The 14441-nt window shown below is 48.2% G+C and overlaps 6 protein-coding genes across 6 annotated transcripts; 3 read left to right on the top strand and 3 right to left on the bottom strand.

The window, feature by feature from the left end:
- Positions 1–88: 88 nt before the first annotated feature.
- On the bottom strand, positions 89–1245 carry N7447_003200 (cation diffusion facilitator family transporter; the record flags this gene model as incomplete). The annotated part of the gene is made up of 2 exons (XM_057227475.1): positions 89–489; positions 552–1245. 2 exons carry the CDS (start codon positions 1243–1245, stop codon positions 89–91), a joined length of 1095 nt encoding a protein of 364 aa, XP_057091491.1.
- A 1147-nt stretch (positions 1246–2392) lies between these two features.
- Positions 2393–4109, top strand: N7447_003201 (cytochrome P450; the record flags this gene model as incomplete). The annotated part of the gene is made up of 4 exons (XM_057227476.1): positions 2393–2611; positions 2671–3304; positions 3361–3683; positions 3735–4109. 4 exons carry the CDS (start codon positions 2393–2395, stop codon positions 4107–4109), a joined length of 1551 nt encoding a protein of 516 aa, XP_057091492.1.
- Positions 4110–4485: 376 nt separating this feature from the next.
- N7447_003202 (putative C6 transcription factor) lies at positions 4486–6752 on the top strand (the record flags this gene model as incomplete). Its single annotated transcript, XM_057227477.1, has 4 exons — positions 4486–4586; positions 4639–4758; positions 4812–5517; positions 5568–6752. 4 exons carry the CDS (start codon positions 4486–4488, stop codon positions 6750–6752), a joined length of 2112 nt encoding a protein of 703 aa, XP_057091493.1.
- Positions 6753–7006: 254 nt separating this feature from the next.
- On the bottom strand, positions 7007–8648 carry N7447_003203 (allantoate permease family MFS transporter; the record flags this gene model as incomplete). Its single annotated transcript, XM_057227478.1, has 4 exons — positions 7007–7438; positions 7493–7895; positions 7950–8373; positions 8429–8648. 4 exons carry the CDS (start codon positions 8646–8648, stop codon positions 7007–7009), a joined length of 1479 nt encoding a protein of 492 aa, XP_057091494.1.
- Positions 8649–9176: 528 nt separating this feature from the next.
- On the top strand, positions 9177–10060 carry N7447_003204 (DUF1445 domain protein; the record flags this gene model as incomplete). The annotated part of the gene is made up of 2 exons (XM_057227479.1): positions 9177–9866; positions 9917–10060. 2 exons carry the CDS (start codon positions 9177–9179, stop codon positions 10058–10060), a joined length of 834 nt encoding a protein of 277 aa, XP_057091495.1.
- Positions 10061–11964: 1904 nt separating this feature from the next.
- Positions 11965–13587, bottom strand: N7447_003205 (amidohydrolase; the record flags this gene model as incomplete). The annotated part of the gene is made up of 2 exons (XM_057227480.1): positions 11965–12905; positions 12957–13587. 2 exons carry the CDS (start codon positions 13585–13587, stop codon positions 11965–11967), a joined length of 1572 nt encoding a protein of 523 aa, XP_057091496.1.
- Positions 13588–14441: the final 854 nt, after the last annotated feature.

The following is a 14441-nucleotide window of genomic DNA, read 5'->3' on the forward strand; positions in this document are numbered from 1 at the left end:
GAAATGAATGTACAAATTGTAGCACTTGATATATATCTACGTATAATGTCGAGTGAAAACTGGCCTGGTGTCGTCCATGAGACATGCCTTAGCGGTCCATCTGGTTCATATGGCTGGGCAGGTTCCACTCATCATAGTCTAGATGCACAAAGGCACGGTCAACAGTAGGTACACTCTCGATGATGTACTGCAAACTCTCGCCAACGTCATGACTATCCCGCAAACTGATCTTTTCGTCCACAACCAGGTCAACCTCAACGTTCAGTTTGTCACTCGCGTAGTAGGCTTTCAAGTCCTGAATCTTGTGAATGACTCGGGAGAACCGCATGGTCATATACAGCAAAATGCTATGATCGTCGGGAGAGGCAGCTGCACCTGTCAACCGCCGGATGTATTCCGCAGCCGTCTGCCCCCAGTTCCAAATTATGTAGAAGGAGAGGAACAGACCACCCAAGGGATCCAAGTACCAGAGATTTGCAAGAGTGCCAACTGCGATTACCTGTTAGTTGGCGCCCTAGTAGCGAACATGCACAAGAAGGAATCCAACTTACTGAGTGGGAAGATGATGCTGAATGTGTTGAAAACCACGTCAGTCATGGCATCCTGGGCCAAGACCTGGACGCTTGGGCTCGGAATCAACCGGCACCAGATCCAGCAGAGCAGCTTAACCAAAACAGTACCACCCATCAACGCGATCGACGTGGTGGATAGCTCAACAACCGTGCGATCGTCTCCAAATAACTGTTTCATAGACGACAGTGATACTTGGAAAAAGGAAGTCACCATGATGACTGAGAAGATCAACACACTGATAGGCTCTAACCGCCGGCGGCTGATGGGATACCGGTTGCGATCCTGTCGGCGGATCATGATGGTGGTTACCCAGACAATCACTGTGCTGAGAAAGTCCAAAACTCCATCAACCAGGCCTGCTAGCATGGACATGGAGCTAGTCATTGCCATGATAGCAATCTTTGAGCCTAGGAGAGCAACGTTGGCGACGAAATTGATGCGAATGGCCAGGTTGATGACGCGCTCCTCGTCATCTGGGGACATCCCGCCGTGTGACTCCAGATCAGGGAATGGCTCTGATGGGCTGTCTTGCCCAGGGGATTGGACCAAGGGTGTTGTCTCAGTGGGAATCCGATAAAGATTATGCGGGGTGCGTTTGATCCTTCCGATCTTGGGATTCGGTTCTGGTTCCTGATCATCTTCTAGGGGGAAGCATTCCATTTCCCGAAGCATAATTGCATCCACTGTAGTCCTCGATTAGGTTATGGGGTAGCGACGAGTCCAGTAGTCGGTCAATGTAGAGATATTGGGAGATCAGTCCATTGTTTCGTTCATGATATTTCCGACTATATAAAGTGTTAGTTTCCTAGTTTATTGAAATGAGTAGAGAACTAACATTGCCTTTGGGAGACCGTTTAATGACTCGGGTGATCTGTAGTAGCGTTGCCTGCGCGCGTGGGTTAGGATTGAAATGACGTCAGAGAAGAGAGAGAGAGAGAGAGATACCACTCATATCGAGGATTACTGCGTCCAATTAACAATGATCCACGTCGAAGAAAGAGTCGTCGTTCAGATTTATCATCATCGAGATCATGCAAGGCAAGGCTCGACGTGCGAGTAGGTAACCGATTCAATAAGCGTTGGCCTCGAGTGGAAAGGATTTCACGCTCCGGTTCCAGGCTTGGGCGCCGCGGACGTAAAATGGGCTCGGGTGGAGGTGAGGAAAGGGGAAGAAATGGTTGGGAAGACATCAAAGCGAGACCTATGGTGTTGATATGGTTGAGCATCCGGGGCATCCTGAACTCTGAGTAAGAAGCTGCCAAGAGTTGATGCCTTACCTGCATTCCTTACATTCCGAAGCCATTTCCTTTACTATACAAAGATAGCTACATATATTGTACGTAGAGAATATTAACAAAGTACTATGTAATAGTCATGTAATGAGTACTGATTATAGATGAGGTTCAAGTTGGACCCTACCTATGTAAAGTATGAGAATAGTGACTGAGAATAGTGGCTGAGAATGGTGGCTGAGAATAGTGGCTGAGAAAGGGTTGGGAAAACGGCTGTTCCTTCATCTTCTTCATATATGTATTCTATATTCTCTGACGTTGGATAGTGTCTATTCATGGGAATACTCGTTCCGCGGGCGGAATGAACATTCCGTCTCTGCGCTGTGGAGACCCATCTTCCCCAGACTGGTGAGAGTGACCTATAAGAAACTGCCTTTGCTGATTCTGTATGAGTTATGACTGGCTACAGTGCCATCTCATCACTTCCTTTCCCGGCAATACCCATGTGAGACCCGGCCCGCCATGAGATGAGGGTTATAAGAGATGCATGTGCTGTCCCCAGAATCCATTCTCGAGTTCACTCTACCATGGCAGTCCAAACAGTTGCCGTTGCCGTCATCACGGTGATTTACTTCCTCATTCGTTATTTCAACCGTACCGATATCCCTAAGATCAAAGGCATCCCAGAGATCCCTGGTGTACCCATCTTCGGCAACCTATTGCAATTAGGAGATCAGCATGCAACAGTCACGGGGAAATGGGCGAAGAAATTCGGCCCAGTTTTCCAAGTGCGCATGGGAAACAAGGTAAGTATTTCGTGAAGTTAGGACTATCTACAGAATTTATAATCTAATCCCTCGAATAGCGCATCGTGTTCGCCAACAGCTTTGAATCCGTCCGTCAATTGTGGATCAAGGACTCGTCCGCTCTGATCTCGCGCCCCACCTTCCACACCTTCCACAGTGTCGTCTCCAGCTCACAGGGGTTCACGATCGGAACTTCCCCGTGGGATGATTCCTGCAAGCAACGCCGTAAGGCAGCGGCCACTGCGCTGAACCGACCGGCGGTGCAATCCTACATGCCCATAATCGACCTCGAATCCAATTCTAGCATCAAAGAGCTGTACCGGGACAGCCAGAACGGCAAACGTGATGTGAATCCCACTACATACTTCCAGCGATTTGCCCTCAACACTAGTTTGACTCTGAACTATGGATTCCGTATCGAGGGCAATGTGGATGATGCCCTGCTGCACGAGATCGTGGATGTGGAGCGTGGCGTGTCCAACTTCCGCAGCACCTCCAACAACTGGCAGGATTACATTCCCCTATTGCGCATCCTCCCCAAGATGAACAATGAGGCCGCCGACTTCCGGGGTCGCCGTGATAAATATCTGACCTATTTGCTCGATATGCTTAAGGATCGCATCGCCAAGGGCACGGATAAACCCTGCATCACTGGTAATATCTTGAAGGATCCCGAGGCGAAGCTGAATGATGGTGAGTAACGAATGTCCTGAATGTTGAAATGAGTAGAGTACTCATCTATCGTCTAGCCGAGGTGAAATCGATCTGTCTGACTATGGTGTCGGCTGGTCTTGATACTGTTCCGGGTAACTTGATTATGGGAATTGCCTACCTGGCATCCGAGGATGGTCAGAGAATTCAGAAAAAGGCCTATGATGCGATAATGGAGGTTTACCCGAACGGGGATGCTTGGGAGAAATGTTTGGTAGAGGAGAAGGTTCCCTATGTGACTGCCCTGGTCAAGGAGATCCTGCGGTTCTGGACGGTCATTCCTATTTGTCTGCCACGCGAGAGCACCAAGGATATCCAGTGGAATGGAGCCACCATTCCTGCTGGCACGACTTTCTTCATGGTATGTTGCTTCTTTGCTTTCATCTTCAGACTTTGCTAACGGGGCCTTTAGAATGCCTGGGCGGCCGATTACGACGAAGACCACTTTAAGGATGCTGATAAATTCATCCCAGAGCGTTATATAGAGCTCAGCGAGGGTGCCGGCACTCCCCACTACGCATATGGAGCGGGATCACGTATGTGTGCCGGCTCACATCTCGCCAATCGCGAGCTGTTTACTGCTTTTATCCGCCTCGTCACTGCTTTCCACATGCACACGGCCAAAGAGGCTGCCGACCGACCAATTCTGAATGCAATTGAGTGCAATTCGATTGCGACAGCCTTGACAACCGAGCCAAAGCCATTCAAGGTCGGCTTTACTGCACGCGACCCCAAGAAGCTTGAGCAGTGGATTGCCGAGAGCGATGAACGCACCAAGGATCTATGAGAGGGAAATGTTCGAATTTCTGAATTGCTATATGATATTCCGTCTATGACCGAGGCCTTGTATTTACTAAAATAGGTGCGAAACAAAGACAATGAAGTATAGATATAGACCTGACCTTTCCATAGGGTTTGAGGAACCTAAACTGACAGGAATTTAATTGGAGAATATTGTAGAAATATAGATGTATTTAATATCTATCAACTCTTAGACTGTACTTTTCTAAATTATTGGGCATCTTCTCTCATCTCTTTCTCTGTTTCCCTCCAGGGATATATAAATCTCCGGACGGAATCTCCCCGCATCTTCTCCCTCCCAAACTTTTTCTTCTTCACATTCTCTATTGAAATGAACCCCGGTCGCATTTGAATCATTTCGAATGAATACTCTGATAAATCCTACCCCCAAGAGCTGGGATAACCCCTCGGTGGACAATGATCGACCGCGGAAGAAACGCCGCAAATACATCGCCAGGGCCTGGTTAGTTTGGAAATGACCCCGTTCGGGATCCGTGGCTAACAAAATCGTGAAGCACTGAATGTAAACGTCGCAAAATCAAATGCAATGGCCAGTCACCCTGTCAGCGGTGTGGACGCCAGCATATTGAGTGCATTTACGTTGAGAACCCCCGAGAAAGTCCCGGTGAACAAGAGTATGCCCACCCCAGTTCGGTGTGCTGGAACACTACTAATTCCAGATTTAAAGCAACTTTAAGCAGCTTTTTGACCAAATGAGAGCCATGCAGGACCAGATTACCTCGTTATCTGCTAGTATTCGGTCCATAGCCAGCAGCGAACATTCTCCTGGTGTTTCCGCTACTGGCACCTATCAGCTCCCTACCCAACGTTCACTCAGGCGCTTGTCAACGGCTAAAGAGATATCATTCCAAGGCCCAACGACATCTGCCTTTAGTTTCGACCTTGCAAAATCTAGCTTGCAGCAGCGCGGGATTGTGGAACGTGCCGAGGCTGGCGACGAGGGCGATATGACACGAGAACCTTCACCACTGGCATCACTGTCAGCTCCAAATGAGGAATCTGGAACGCGCCAGACCCTTGATCCACTTTGGGTGCCCCCTAAAGTCGAGGCCCTTCGCCTTTGCCGAGTCTACGAGGAGGAAATGGGCATCATGTACCCGATTCTCGAGCTTTCGGAGATTTTGGACCAGGTTCACCTGCTCTACGGCCCGATGGACCGCGCGCTTGGACCGACCCGCAAGCCTGATGGGCACAATGGGCTGGTTTGCGAAGATGTCCATATCTTGCGTGTAGTATTTGCATGCGCCTTGACAGCCGAAGCCAGTGGTCGGAGTGAACAGGCCATTGCTCTTTTTGACAGTGTACGAGAAGTTCAGGACAATTGTGTCTGGGGTCCGTCCGACATCAAGAGCATCACATTTTTGACTCTCGTGGTTAGTCATGCCCAATCAACCATGACTGCTCGATATGCTAATTGTAAAAGTCAATGTTTTATTTTCAAATGGACGAGGAAATTTTGGCCTGGCGCACTGTTGGTATTGTTGGGCGCATGTGTCTTGAGAAAGGTCTACACCGACGGGAAACCCTGAATCAACCGGCCATCACAGCCGTGGGGAAGGATCGCGTTCTGCGACTCTTCTGGTCTATATACATTCTGGATATGCGCTGGAGCTTCGGGACTGGCATGCCGTTTGCTTTGGAGGATACAGATATCGACCCATGGCTGCCAGAACCCGACGAAAAAACGCCCTACCTGCGCGTAATGATCCGGTACAGCCGGATTGCAGCGAAGGTATGGAAGTTCATCGCTGCATTTAATAACACCAACGAAATTAAAAAGGAAGAGATGAACTATTTGGATTGGCAGGTGTTGCGTTGGGTGCATGCCATTCCAGACTCGTTGCGGCTCAATCATCCAAGTTCTGCGGAGTCTGAGACTGCCATGGAAGGCTCACGGAGCGTGCGCAGATTGCGTGCCCTACTTTATCTTCGTGCTAATCAACTACGCATGCTCATACATCGTCCCGTCCTTCATACTTCAGCACATGTGATGAGGTACCCTGCCGAGTCAGAGACCGTGGTGGAAATTGCCAAAGATACCATTCGCTTCATTACCCGCTTGAACGATACATCAGACATTTATCAATTACAGCAGGTGGCATTTAATTGGTTCCTCGTCTCGGCCCTTGCAGCTTTATTCCTGGCAGTAGCCCAGGCCCCAACGCAATTCAGTGGGTTGTGCAAGGAGGAATTTTACTGGGCTCTGGAGCTTGTTAAAGGAGTCTCAACCCAGTCTTATATCTCTCGGCGACTATGGAAGTCTATTCGAAGCCTTCGGAAGCTTGGTCCTCAATTGGGACTGGGGGTTCAGAAAAAGCGCCTGGATGTCGAAGCTGGAGTCGAAAGTGCACATTTAAATGTTCAAGGGTCCCCCGCATTACCCCAATCTGCCAGCACCCAGAGTCAGACGCCGCAGGATGGGGATGGGGAACAAATGACACAGGAGTTGATGGAGTGGTTTGAAGCTGTGGGAAATCTGGAAGACCAAATTATGGGGATGGGAACGGGCCCTGTGCCAGATGGAGGACCCTACCAGCAGATGCCTGATGGGGGTTTCGTGTTTGATTACGGTGAAGAATGGTCGAGTGTGATGAAAGATTTCTTCTGATTATGTACATATATTGACCAGTTGTAGATATGCCAACAAGTCAATGCTATTCTTCCAAGGCTGTCTTTTGGATTTGTGACTACAGTAAGAGTTCTGTTGCCGATACCACGATGGAATGTGTAGTATATTGGGGAAGATATTCTAATCTAATAAAAAAAAAATTAAACAAAGTGAAGTTATATATGAAGTGATTTCCTCCCGAGATTCTTTTCCCGTAGAGGCAACCCGAATACCTTGCCAACATGAACGTTGATCTAGTAAATATATTTGAACTCCAGTTCTCCATCACCCGTCTGGACCCGTCGAGTATCTTCCTTTTCACCACTGATAATTTGCTCCTTCACCTTGTTCTCCCGCCGCAAGTAGAGACCATATGCAATCACCGTGACTTGCGCCACTGCAAGGGACCCCAGAGAGAAGGAGTTACCTAGCACATAAGGTGATGTGCGATACACCTGACCGGCAACAATACCAGCACAGTTGCCGATTGTCTGCTGGAGACCAATGGCAAGAGCGCGACGGTATTGCGGGGCGACATTCACATTCAGCCAGGCGACGTTGAGACCAACGGACGTGTAGGTGGTGATGCCGATAAGGAAAGTGGCGAAGTATTTGACGGCGGTATTGTCTACTGAGAGAAGTATGATATAGCCTACCAAACCGAACAAATTTGCCCCGAAAATATACTGCGCGAAAGGTTAATGAGGAATGTAGAGATTGCAAGGGGGGGCTATACGCACCGATGCAAATTTGGAGTATCGGTCCGAGCACCAAGCAATGGCGATAAAGACCAAGGCAGCCCAGATGTAAACCGGGACAGTCAAGACGTTGCTCATCAGGGAATCATAGCCCATGCCACCCAAGATAGTGGGCAGGAAAGTGCTGAACCCATATAGCAGAATATCCTGGCAGAACTGGACGACACTGCTGAACATCAGCTTGGGATCTCTGATAGCGATGCGCATCTCTTCCCAGCTGAACTCTCCACTTCCCATGTACTTGCGACGCTGCTCGTTGCGTACCCGCATCATCCATTTCTCCTCTTCGGTGAGGAAGTAGGCCTCGGCCGGGTTATTTGGGAGACCGAACCAGATGAGAAGGGCACAAATGATGCTGAACAGGCCTTCAATGATATAGACCCATCTGAAACAATGTTAGCAATGAGGTTTGAAGTGGAATAGAAGAAAAAAAGCTTACCTCCATCCCGCTTTGCCACCAATTCCGTCCATTTGCAAGAGCCCGTAGGCCAAGAGACCACCCACAGCTCCTGAGATGGCAGCACAGCTCATCAAGTAAGAAACACGCTTTGCTTGCTCCTCCCGACGATAGACCATGGTCAGGTAGAGATTAAGACAAGGGAATAGGCCAGCTTCGCAAGCACCCAAGATAAGACGAGTGGCGTAGAGAGAGCCCACTGACTGGATAAATCCGGTGAAGATGGTGGTCAGGGACCAAATGATGCAGAGTCCCGTTAGGATGTTGCGAGGCGTCAACTTCTTCATCATGACCGCCCATGGTGCTTCGAAAAGAACATATGTGACATAGAAGATGGAGACAGCGGTGGAAAATTGGTCTGGTGAAGCATTGATATCCTCGGGCATACCGGCAACCTTGACATTTCCTGATCTTTGTGAGCTTATGGCTTTTTCTTTTTCCGTAGGAGATATCGAACTCACCGATACTCGATCTGTCCAGGAAACAAGTGAGATAGGTCAACATGATGATGGGGACAAAGGCAACATCCAGTTTGGCGAGGAGCTTTGCCTCTTTCTTTGGATCCAGGACCACATCCACCTCGCCGGCGACGGCATAGTTTGCTTCGGCATCCTCTTTTTTCAGGGAGTCCTTGAGCTCCAAGGGGGTATGGACGGTATCGTGAACGGCCTCGTGTGACATGACTGCTATGAGGGTTGCAGTAGGACCGTCAAGATCAGAAATAATCTAAGTTCAGGATTTAAAGAACATCTCATACACGTGTTGAGTGGGTCATAGTGAGATTGGACCTCCTATCTTCGGCCGATATCAGCTAAGACCAAAGTCCACCGAGTGGGGAGATATCGGGCCGATGACGGTGATAAGAAAGGGCCAAAACAGGCAAACGGGGCCAATAAGGAAGGTGATTGAGGGAAGAATCGCCACTTATGCAAGCCAATCCCGATGATCCGAACAGATCCTAACTAGAAAAGGCAACTCGATAGACGGCTAGTTTGGCGTAAGCGTAAATAGGCGTCGAAAGCCGTGAAAAAGGGTAAAAAAAGGGCAAGTCGTGGGGTTTTCCCCAACCTTTTCCCCAGACCCATCGGTATGTGGATCCCGAAAAGTGATAACCGAGGATATTGCAGTCAGAAGATTGTGATAGGGATACTAATATATGAAGAAATCAATTTGTTCTTTACATCTTCTCCCAAAGTGAATATGGTCAATATGGGCCATATGGACATCGCTCAAGTGGCACGACTGCGCTGTCGTCAAAATCAACTCACCAATACCGCGGGTGTTGCACCAGGATACTTACAAGCCAATCTTCTGGTACTTCCATCAAAATATGCTGCCGATTTCCATGATTTATGTTTGCGCAACCCAGTTCCTTGTCCCCTACTGGGGATGACCGCGGTTCCTGGGGACCCAAACTCCGTTCGACCGGCAGAGTGTATTCGGTCCGAAGGTTTTGATATTAGGACGGATTTCCCCAAATATCGAGTCTATTCAGCCGGAGAATGCATTGAGAGTCGTCCTGACTTATTGGATATATGGACCAAAGATCATGTGGGCTTTTTGATCGGGTGCTCGTTCTCATTTGAAGATGCCCTGACGGCGGCAGGGTTGCCACCCCGTCACCAAAAGACCGGTACAATAGTTGCAATGTACCGATCCAACATTCCCTTATTACCCGCTGGAATATTCACCGGTGGTCACTGTATTGTATCTATGAGACCGTATCGCCCGGAGCACATTGAGAGAGTGAGAGAGATCACTCGGGCCTATTTGTCGACACATGGAGAGCCTGTCGCCTGGGGATGGGATGGTGCAAAACAACTCGGAATTCTTGATGTGGCAAAGCCAGATTTTGGAGAACCGCAAACATTCGAGGAAGGTGAAGTTCCTGTGTTCTGGGTAAGTTCGACAAAGTCACATCACATGATCACCGTCTGATTATCCTCTAGGCCTGTGGTGTTACACCTCAAATTGCTGTCGAAGCAGCAAGTAATAAAATCGAAGGCCTGGTCTTTGCCCATGAACCTGGCCACATGTTAGTCACCGATTGGACCGCAGAAGATTTACAGAAGCTCAAGCCAGGAAGCATTTAGAAGATACCCAAGTGCTGCAGCATCTAGATTCAGAGATTGTCAACTTGATGATCTTGCTCTATCCTCTTAACCCCACACAGTATCAACTCCAAAGTCCCTAAATTCCACCGCAACATCATCCCCAATGGCAAAAATCCCAATGACCGGATCAGTGAAGTCGAGATCGGTCAGGATTATGGTGTCAAGTGTCGCCCAAGTCATGCCAGCCTGCGAAGAAGTCTCCATGTAGCCGATTCTGAAAGATATGAAATCTTGGAGTTCCACATTTTGGGCCTCAGTCTGTGAGAATGACTTGGCTTGATTTGGTCCGTTGAACACAACTCGCTGCAAGTGAAAGTCGTATCCAATTGTCAAGAATCGATGCTCGTCTTTGTAGAGAGGCAATCCTGCTCGAACTGACGTGCAATCCTGTGGCTTGTAGGTGGTGACCGTCGCAGTGCCTTCAAGTCTTTGTTGTCGCTGGCTGATAAAAGTAATGGGCTCCACTCGCTGTATACAACGGGTTTATCTTATAGGACTCATAAGGTCCCCACATGTTTCTTGAACGCGCTATGCTTAATATGTGGTGTTGAAACGTGCCCCCTTCAGCAGGTAGAAGATAGTACCAGTCATCCTTTTTATAAATATGTGGGCATTCTGTATATACTTTTTTCCCATCCAGTCCAGATGAGCGTGGGTTCCACAATCCTCGTTCCGGTTGTAATGTCAATTTCGCTGTCGTAGATCTCGGACTCAGGCACCGAGCTTAATCCAAGGGGTCTTCACGTTGGTTATGCTGGCAGTGGTGTGGTGGATCCCGGAGAGTCCGCGCTATTATGTCTCTAGAGACCACCCAGAGAAAGCTCTGAGATACTGGCTCATTATCATGCCGAGGGGAATGAGAGCAATGAGGTCGTTCAGCTGGAGTTCATCGAAATCACAAGTGCAATTGCGATGGAGAAGAATTCACTGCATTTGAGCTCTTATGTCGATTTTCTGCGAACCCCTGGTAATCGCAAAAGACTCCTCATCATTGTCTCTTTTGGACTTTTTGCCCAGTGGTCAGGCAATGGCTTGGTATCATACTATTTGAACCTCATCATCGATAGCACCGGGATCAAAGACCCAAACCAGCAATTGTTGATTAATGGCGCCTTGACTTCTTATAGCCTCGCCACCAACGTTTTCTTCAGCCTCTTTGTTGAAAAATGGGGCTGCAGGACAATCAGGCTCATCAACTCGGCGGGTATGATGGTTGCATTTGTGGTGTGGACAATCCTATCAGCAAAGTATTCTGACCATGCAAGATCAGCACTTGGGTCCGGAGTTCTGGGGATGATTTTCATTTACTATCTATTCTACAATCTGAAGTGAGTTAATCCTGCTAGACAGCCTGTATTATTGCTCATATGGTTAAGGTCCAGTTTGATCGCAAGTTATACCACGGAGATTCTAAGGGATATACCCTCATGGAGTTTGCTATGTATATTGCGCTATTCCTCAACCAGTATGTCAATCCAATCGCTCTTGAGAATATACAATGGCGTTATTATATCTTCTACTGCTGCTGCTGCTTGGCGGTGGAAGTGGTGGTGATCTATTTATTCTACGTGGAGACGCGTTATATGCTCCTTGACGAGATAGCATGGATTTTCGATGGGGATGACACTGCAACAGCTACAAATCTTGAGATAGAAAATTTTGGAGCGAATGGAAAAGGGATGAGCGAGGCCATTCATATTGAGGAGACAAGTGCTTGAGCGAATGGAAGGTTACGGAACCAAGAGAGTGATTATGTGGTTTGAATATATGGCGAAGGCAGAGTAGCTTGAAGCGGGAAGATTTTGCTCACCCAGAAATGGAGGTGGTTTCATTGTTTCTTCAGTACTATTTTAATGTGGTTCTCTGGAAGGAGAGCCCTCAAATCACAAGCCATCCGCGTCTTCATCAAACACCTTCTTTCCCTTATACCAGGTTTGGCACACCCGAGCTTCTAAAAGGGATTCCTCGGCCCAGGCCATATCAAGCACAATAAAATCAGCGTTGTATCCCGGATGCAGACTCCCTGTCCAGGAGTCCGAAAAAGACGCGTATGTAGCCTCTGCAGTAGCTGCTGAGATGGCGGTTGCGAGGGAAACAGCAAATTCGGGATTGACGGTATCTTGCGAGGAAGGGTCGATAGACGACCGCCGAGTAGTAGCGATATAAAGATTGGGCAGTGCATGATGTTCCGCAGTGGGGGCATCGGTCCCAAAGGTCAAATGAGCACCACCATCCACAAACTCTTGGTAAGCAAAGGCTCGCTTACAACGATGAATTCCAAGCATCTCTGGCCATCCGTCGAATGTCGCCGGGTCTAGATGAACAGGCTGAACCGAGGCCACGATTCCGAGTTGACCAAGCCTTTTTGCGTCTTCGGGGGTTGTTATCTCTAAATGTTCAATGCGATGACGACATGCTGGCAGGTCCTGAATGAGGGATAAACAATCAATAACCTGCTGTACTGTTCGATCCCCAATTGCGTGGATGGCGCATTGCAGACCGGCATCAGTCGCACGGCGAATCGCTGCTGCAAGGGCATCGGCAGGCCATATGGGGTCGACAATGTTGCAAAATCCGCCATACGGTTGGTGTAGTCCTGCTGTACACCCATCCACGGTTCCGTCACAGATTAGCTTGATGCCATTGATGCAAAACTCCGGGGAGGTTTTGCGGTCGAAGCTTTGGTAAAGTGTAATGGCGCGATCGATTTGACTGCAGATATCGGCATCGCATTTTGAGTAGGGCACCAACCAGTGTGCTGCCACATGCATCGGAAGACTCCCACGCTCGGTTCTGTATGTATTCAATGCCGTCCACTCACCCTCTCCCACCGCCATATCCACGAGTCCAGTATACCCAGCCTGTCAATGCGCACCGATCGCAGCATCAATCGCGGCCAGTTTCTTCTCCATGGACGTGGCCCGGTTCAAAAATGGCCAAACGATGTCAAACTGCGCCGCCTCCTCGAGCAAACCAGACGGGATTCTATTGTGGCAGCGCTGAATTTTTCCTCCTGCAGGATCAGGTTTTGAGTGAGCTTCAAGCTCTCTGAGAGCGGCATTATTGCACCACGTTGAGTGAAGGTCCAGTGCCTCGATGTAGATAGGTCGCGGATCTAGGTGGTCCAAGTCTGTTGCGAGAGACTTGCCATCTGTAACCGACTGGACCCAGCCTCGGCACAAAATGCGTTGAGCCTCTGGGTGAGCTCCTGCATAGGAAGTGATGGCATTTTGGATATCTGCGAGGGTCTTGCAAGGAAGGAGGTCGAGTTTCTGTGGCGACATGCTGAAATTGAGGATGTGCACATGGCCATCAATAAATCCAGGGAGGATCATTCGATTCTTTAAATCCACTTTTAATGCTGTTGCTTGAACCTCAACAACCGCTTCGTCATTCTCCCAGCCGACGTGCGCGACATGGTCATCCTCGACTACCAGCGTGGAGACAAAGCGACCCGATGAGCCAGAACAGAGGATACATCCATTAGTAAAGACTGTTGTACCCATGTTCGATGTGTTAGGGGGAGGTAAAGATACCAAATTCCGTCGACTTGAAGGCGAGGAGAGAAGTCAAAGTTGAAGTTGAGGCTGGGGTTCACCTGATGTGGTAAAAGGCTGATGGTTATTGGCTGTTTTGCTGTATGAGATTGAGAAATGGTGTAACACCAAGATATATCACAATAGCTGGAATTCGAGGTTACTTCATGATTCTTTCTCACTCTCAATGCTTGTTTTGACTTGACTAAAGTTTACTGTTGTTTCACACGGCTTTGTTGGTTTATATAAATGTTGAGACACCCTGTCACTCCACGTTGCAACTTGTCTTTCAAGACAATAACTTATCTTTTTATGGAATGGATCAGAGTTCCAGCGCCAGTTCTATATCTACTTGACAATAGCGTTAATATTTCAAGCCAAAATCACATCAACTTTCCTTGTATTTGTAGGAATGCGTAGTAGATATAGTCTATAATGGAAGGAAAGATTGTATCGACTGGTAATGTTTTACTCAAAGCTCCCCTGCTTCTATGATTCTCGTCAGAATAATCTTATAACAGCTAGGTCTTAACATTATAGTATCTCCCGTTCACCCAAAGTCGCGAGCTTGTTAATGGAACAAAGAGCAAATAAAAGTCCGGAGTAAGTAGAACGATGCATATGATAACCTTGTATTTTCTGACACTGGTATAGATGTGCCTGTTAGAAGACCTTGATCATACAGGTCCGTATGGTTGTGGCCATTTTTGGATTCTCGACCTTGACCGATGTTTTACGGCTCAGTGTCTAGGAGAATTTTCTGGTTGTATTCATCCATTGAAGAAAAGCATTACTCCTCATTCCAAAGAATGGCAGAAATATGT

This window comes from Penicillium robsamsonii (genome assembly GCF_028829455.1).
Source record: "Penicillium robsamsonii strain IBT 29466 chromosome Unknown utg000001l_segment0_segment0, whole genome shotgun sequence".
NCBI classification, from domain to species: Eukaryota; Fungi; Ascomycota; class Eurotiomycetes; order Eurotiales; family Aspergillaceae; genus Penicillium; species Penicillium robsamsonii.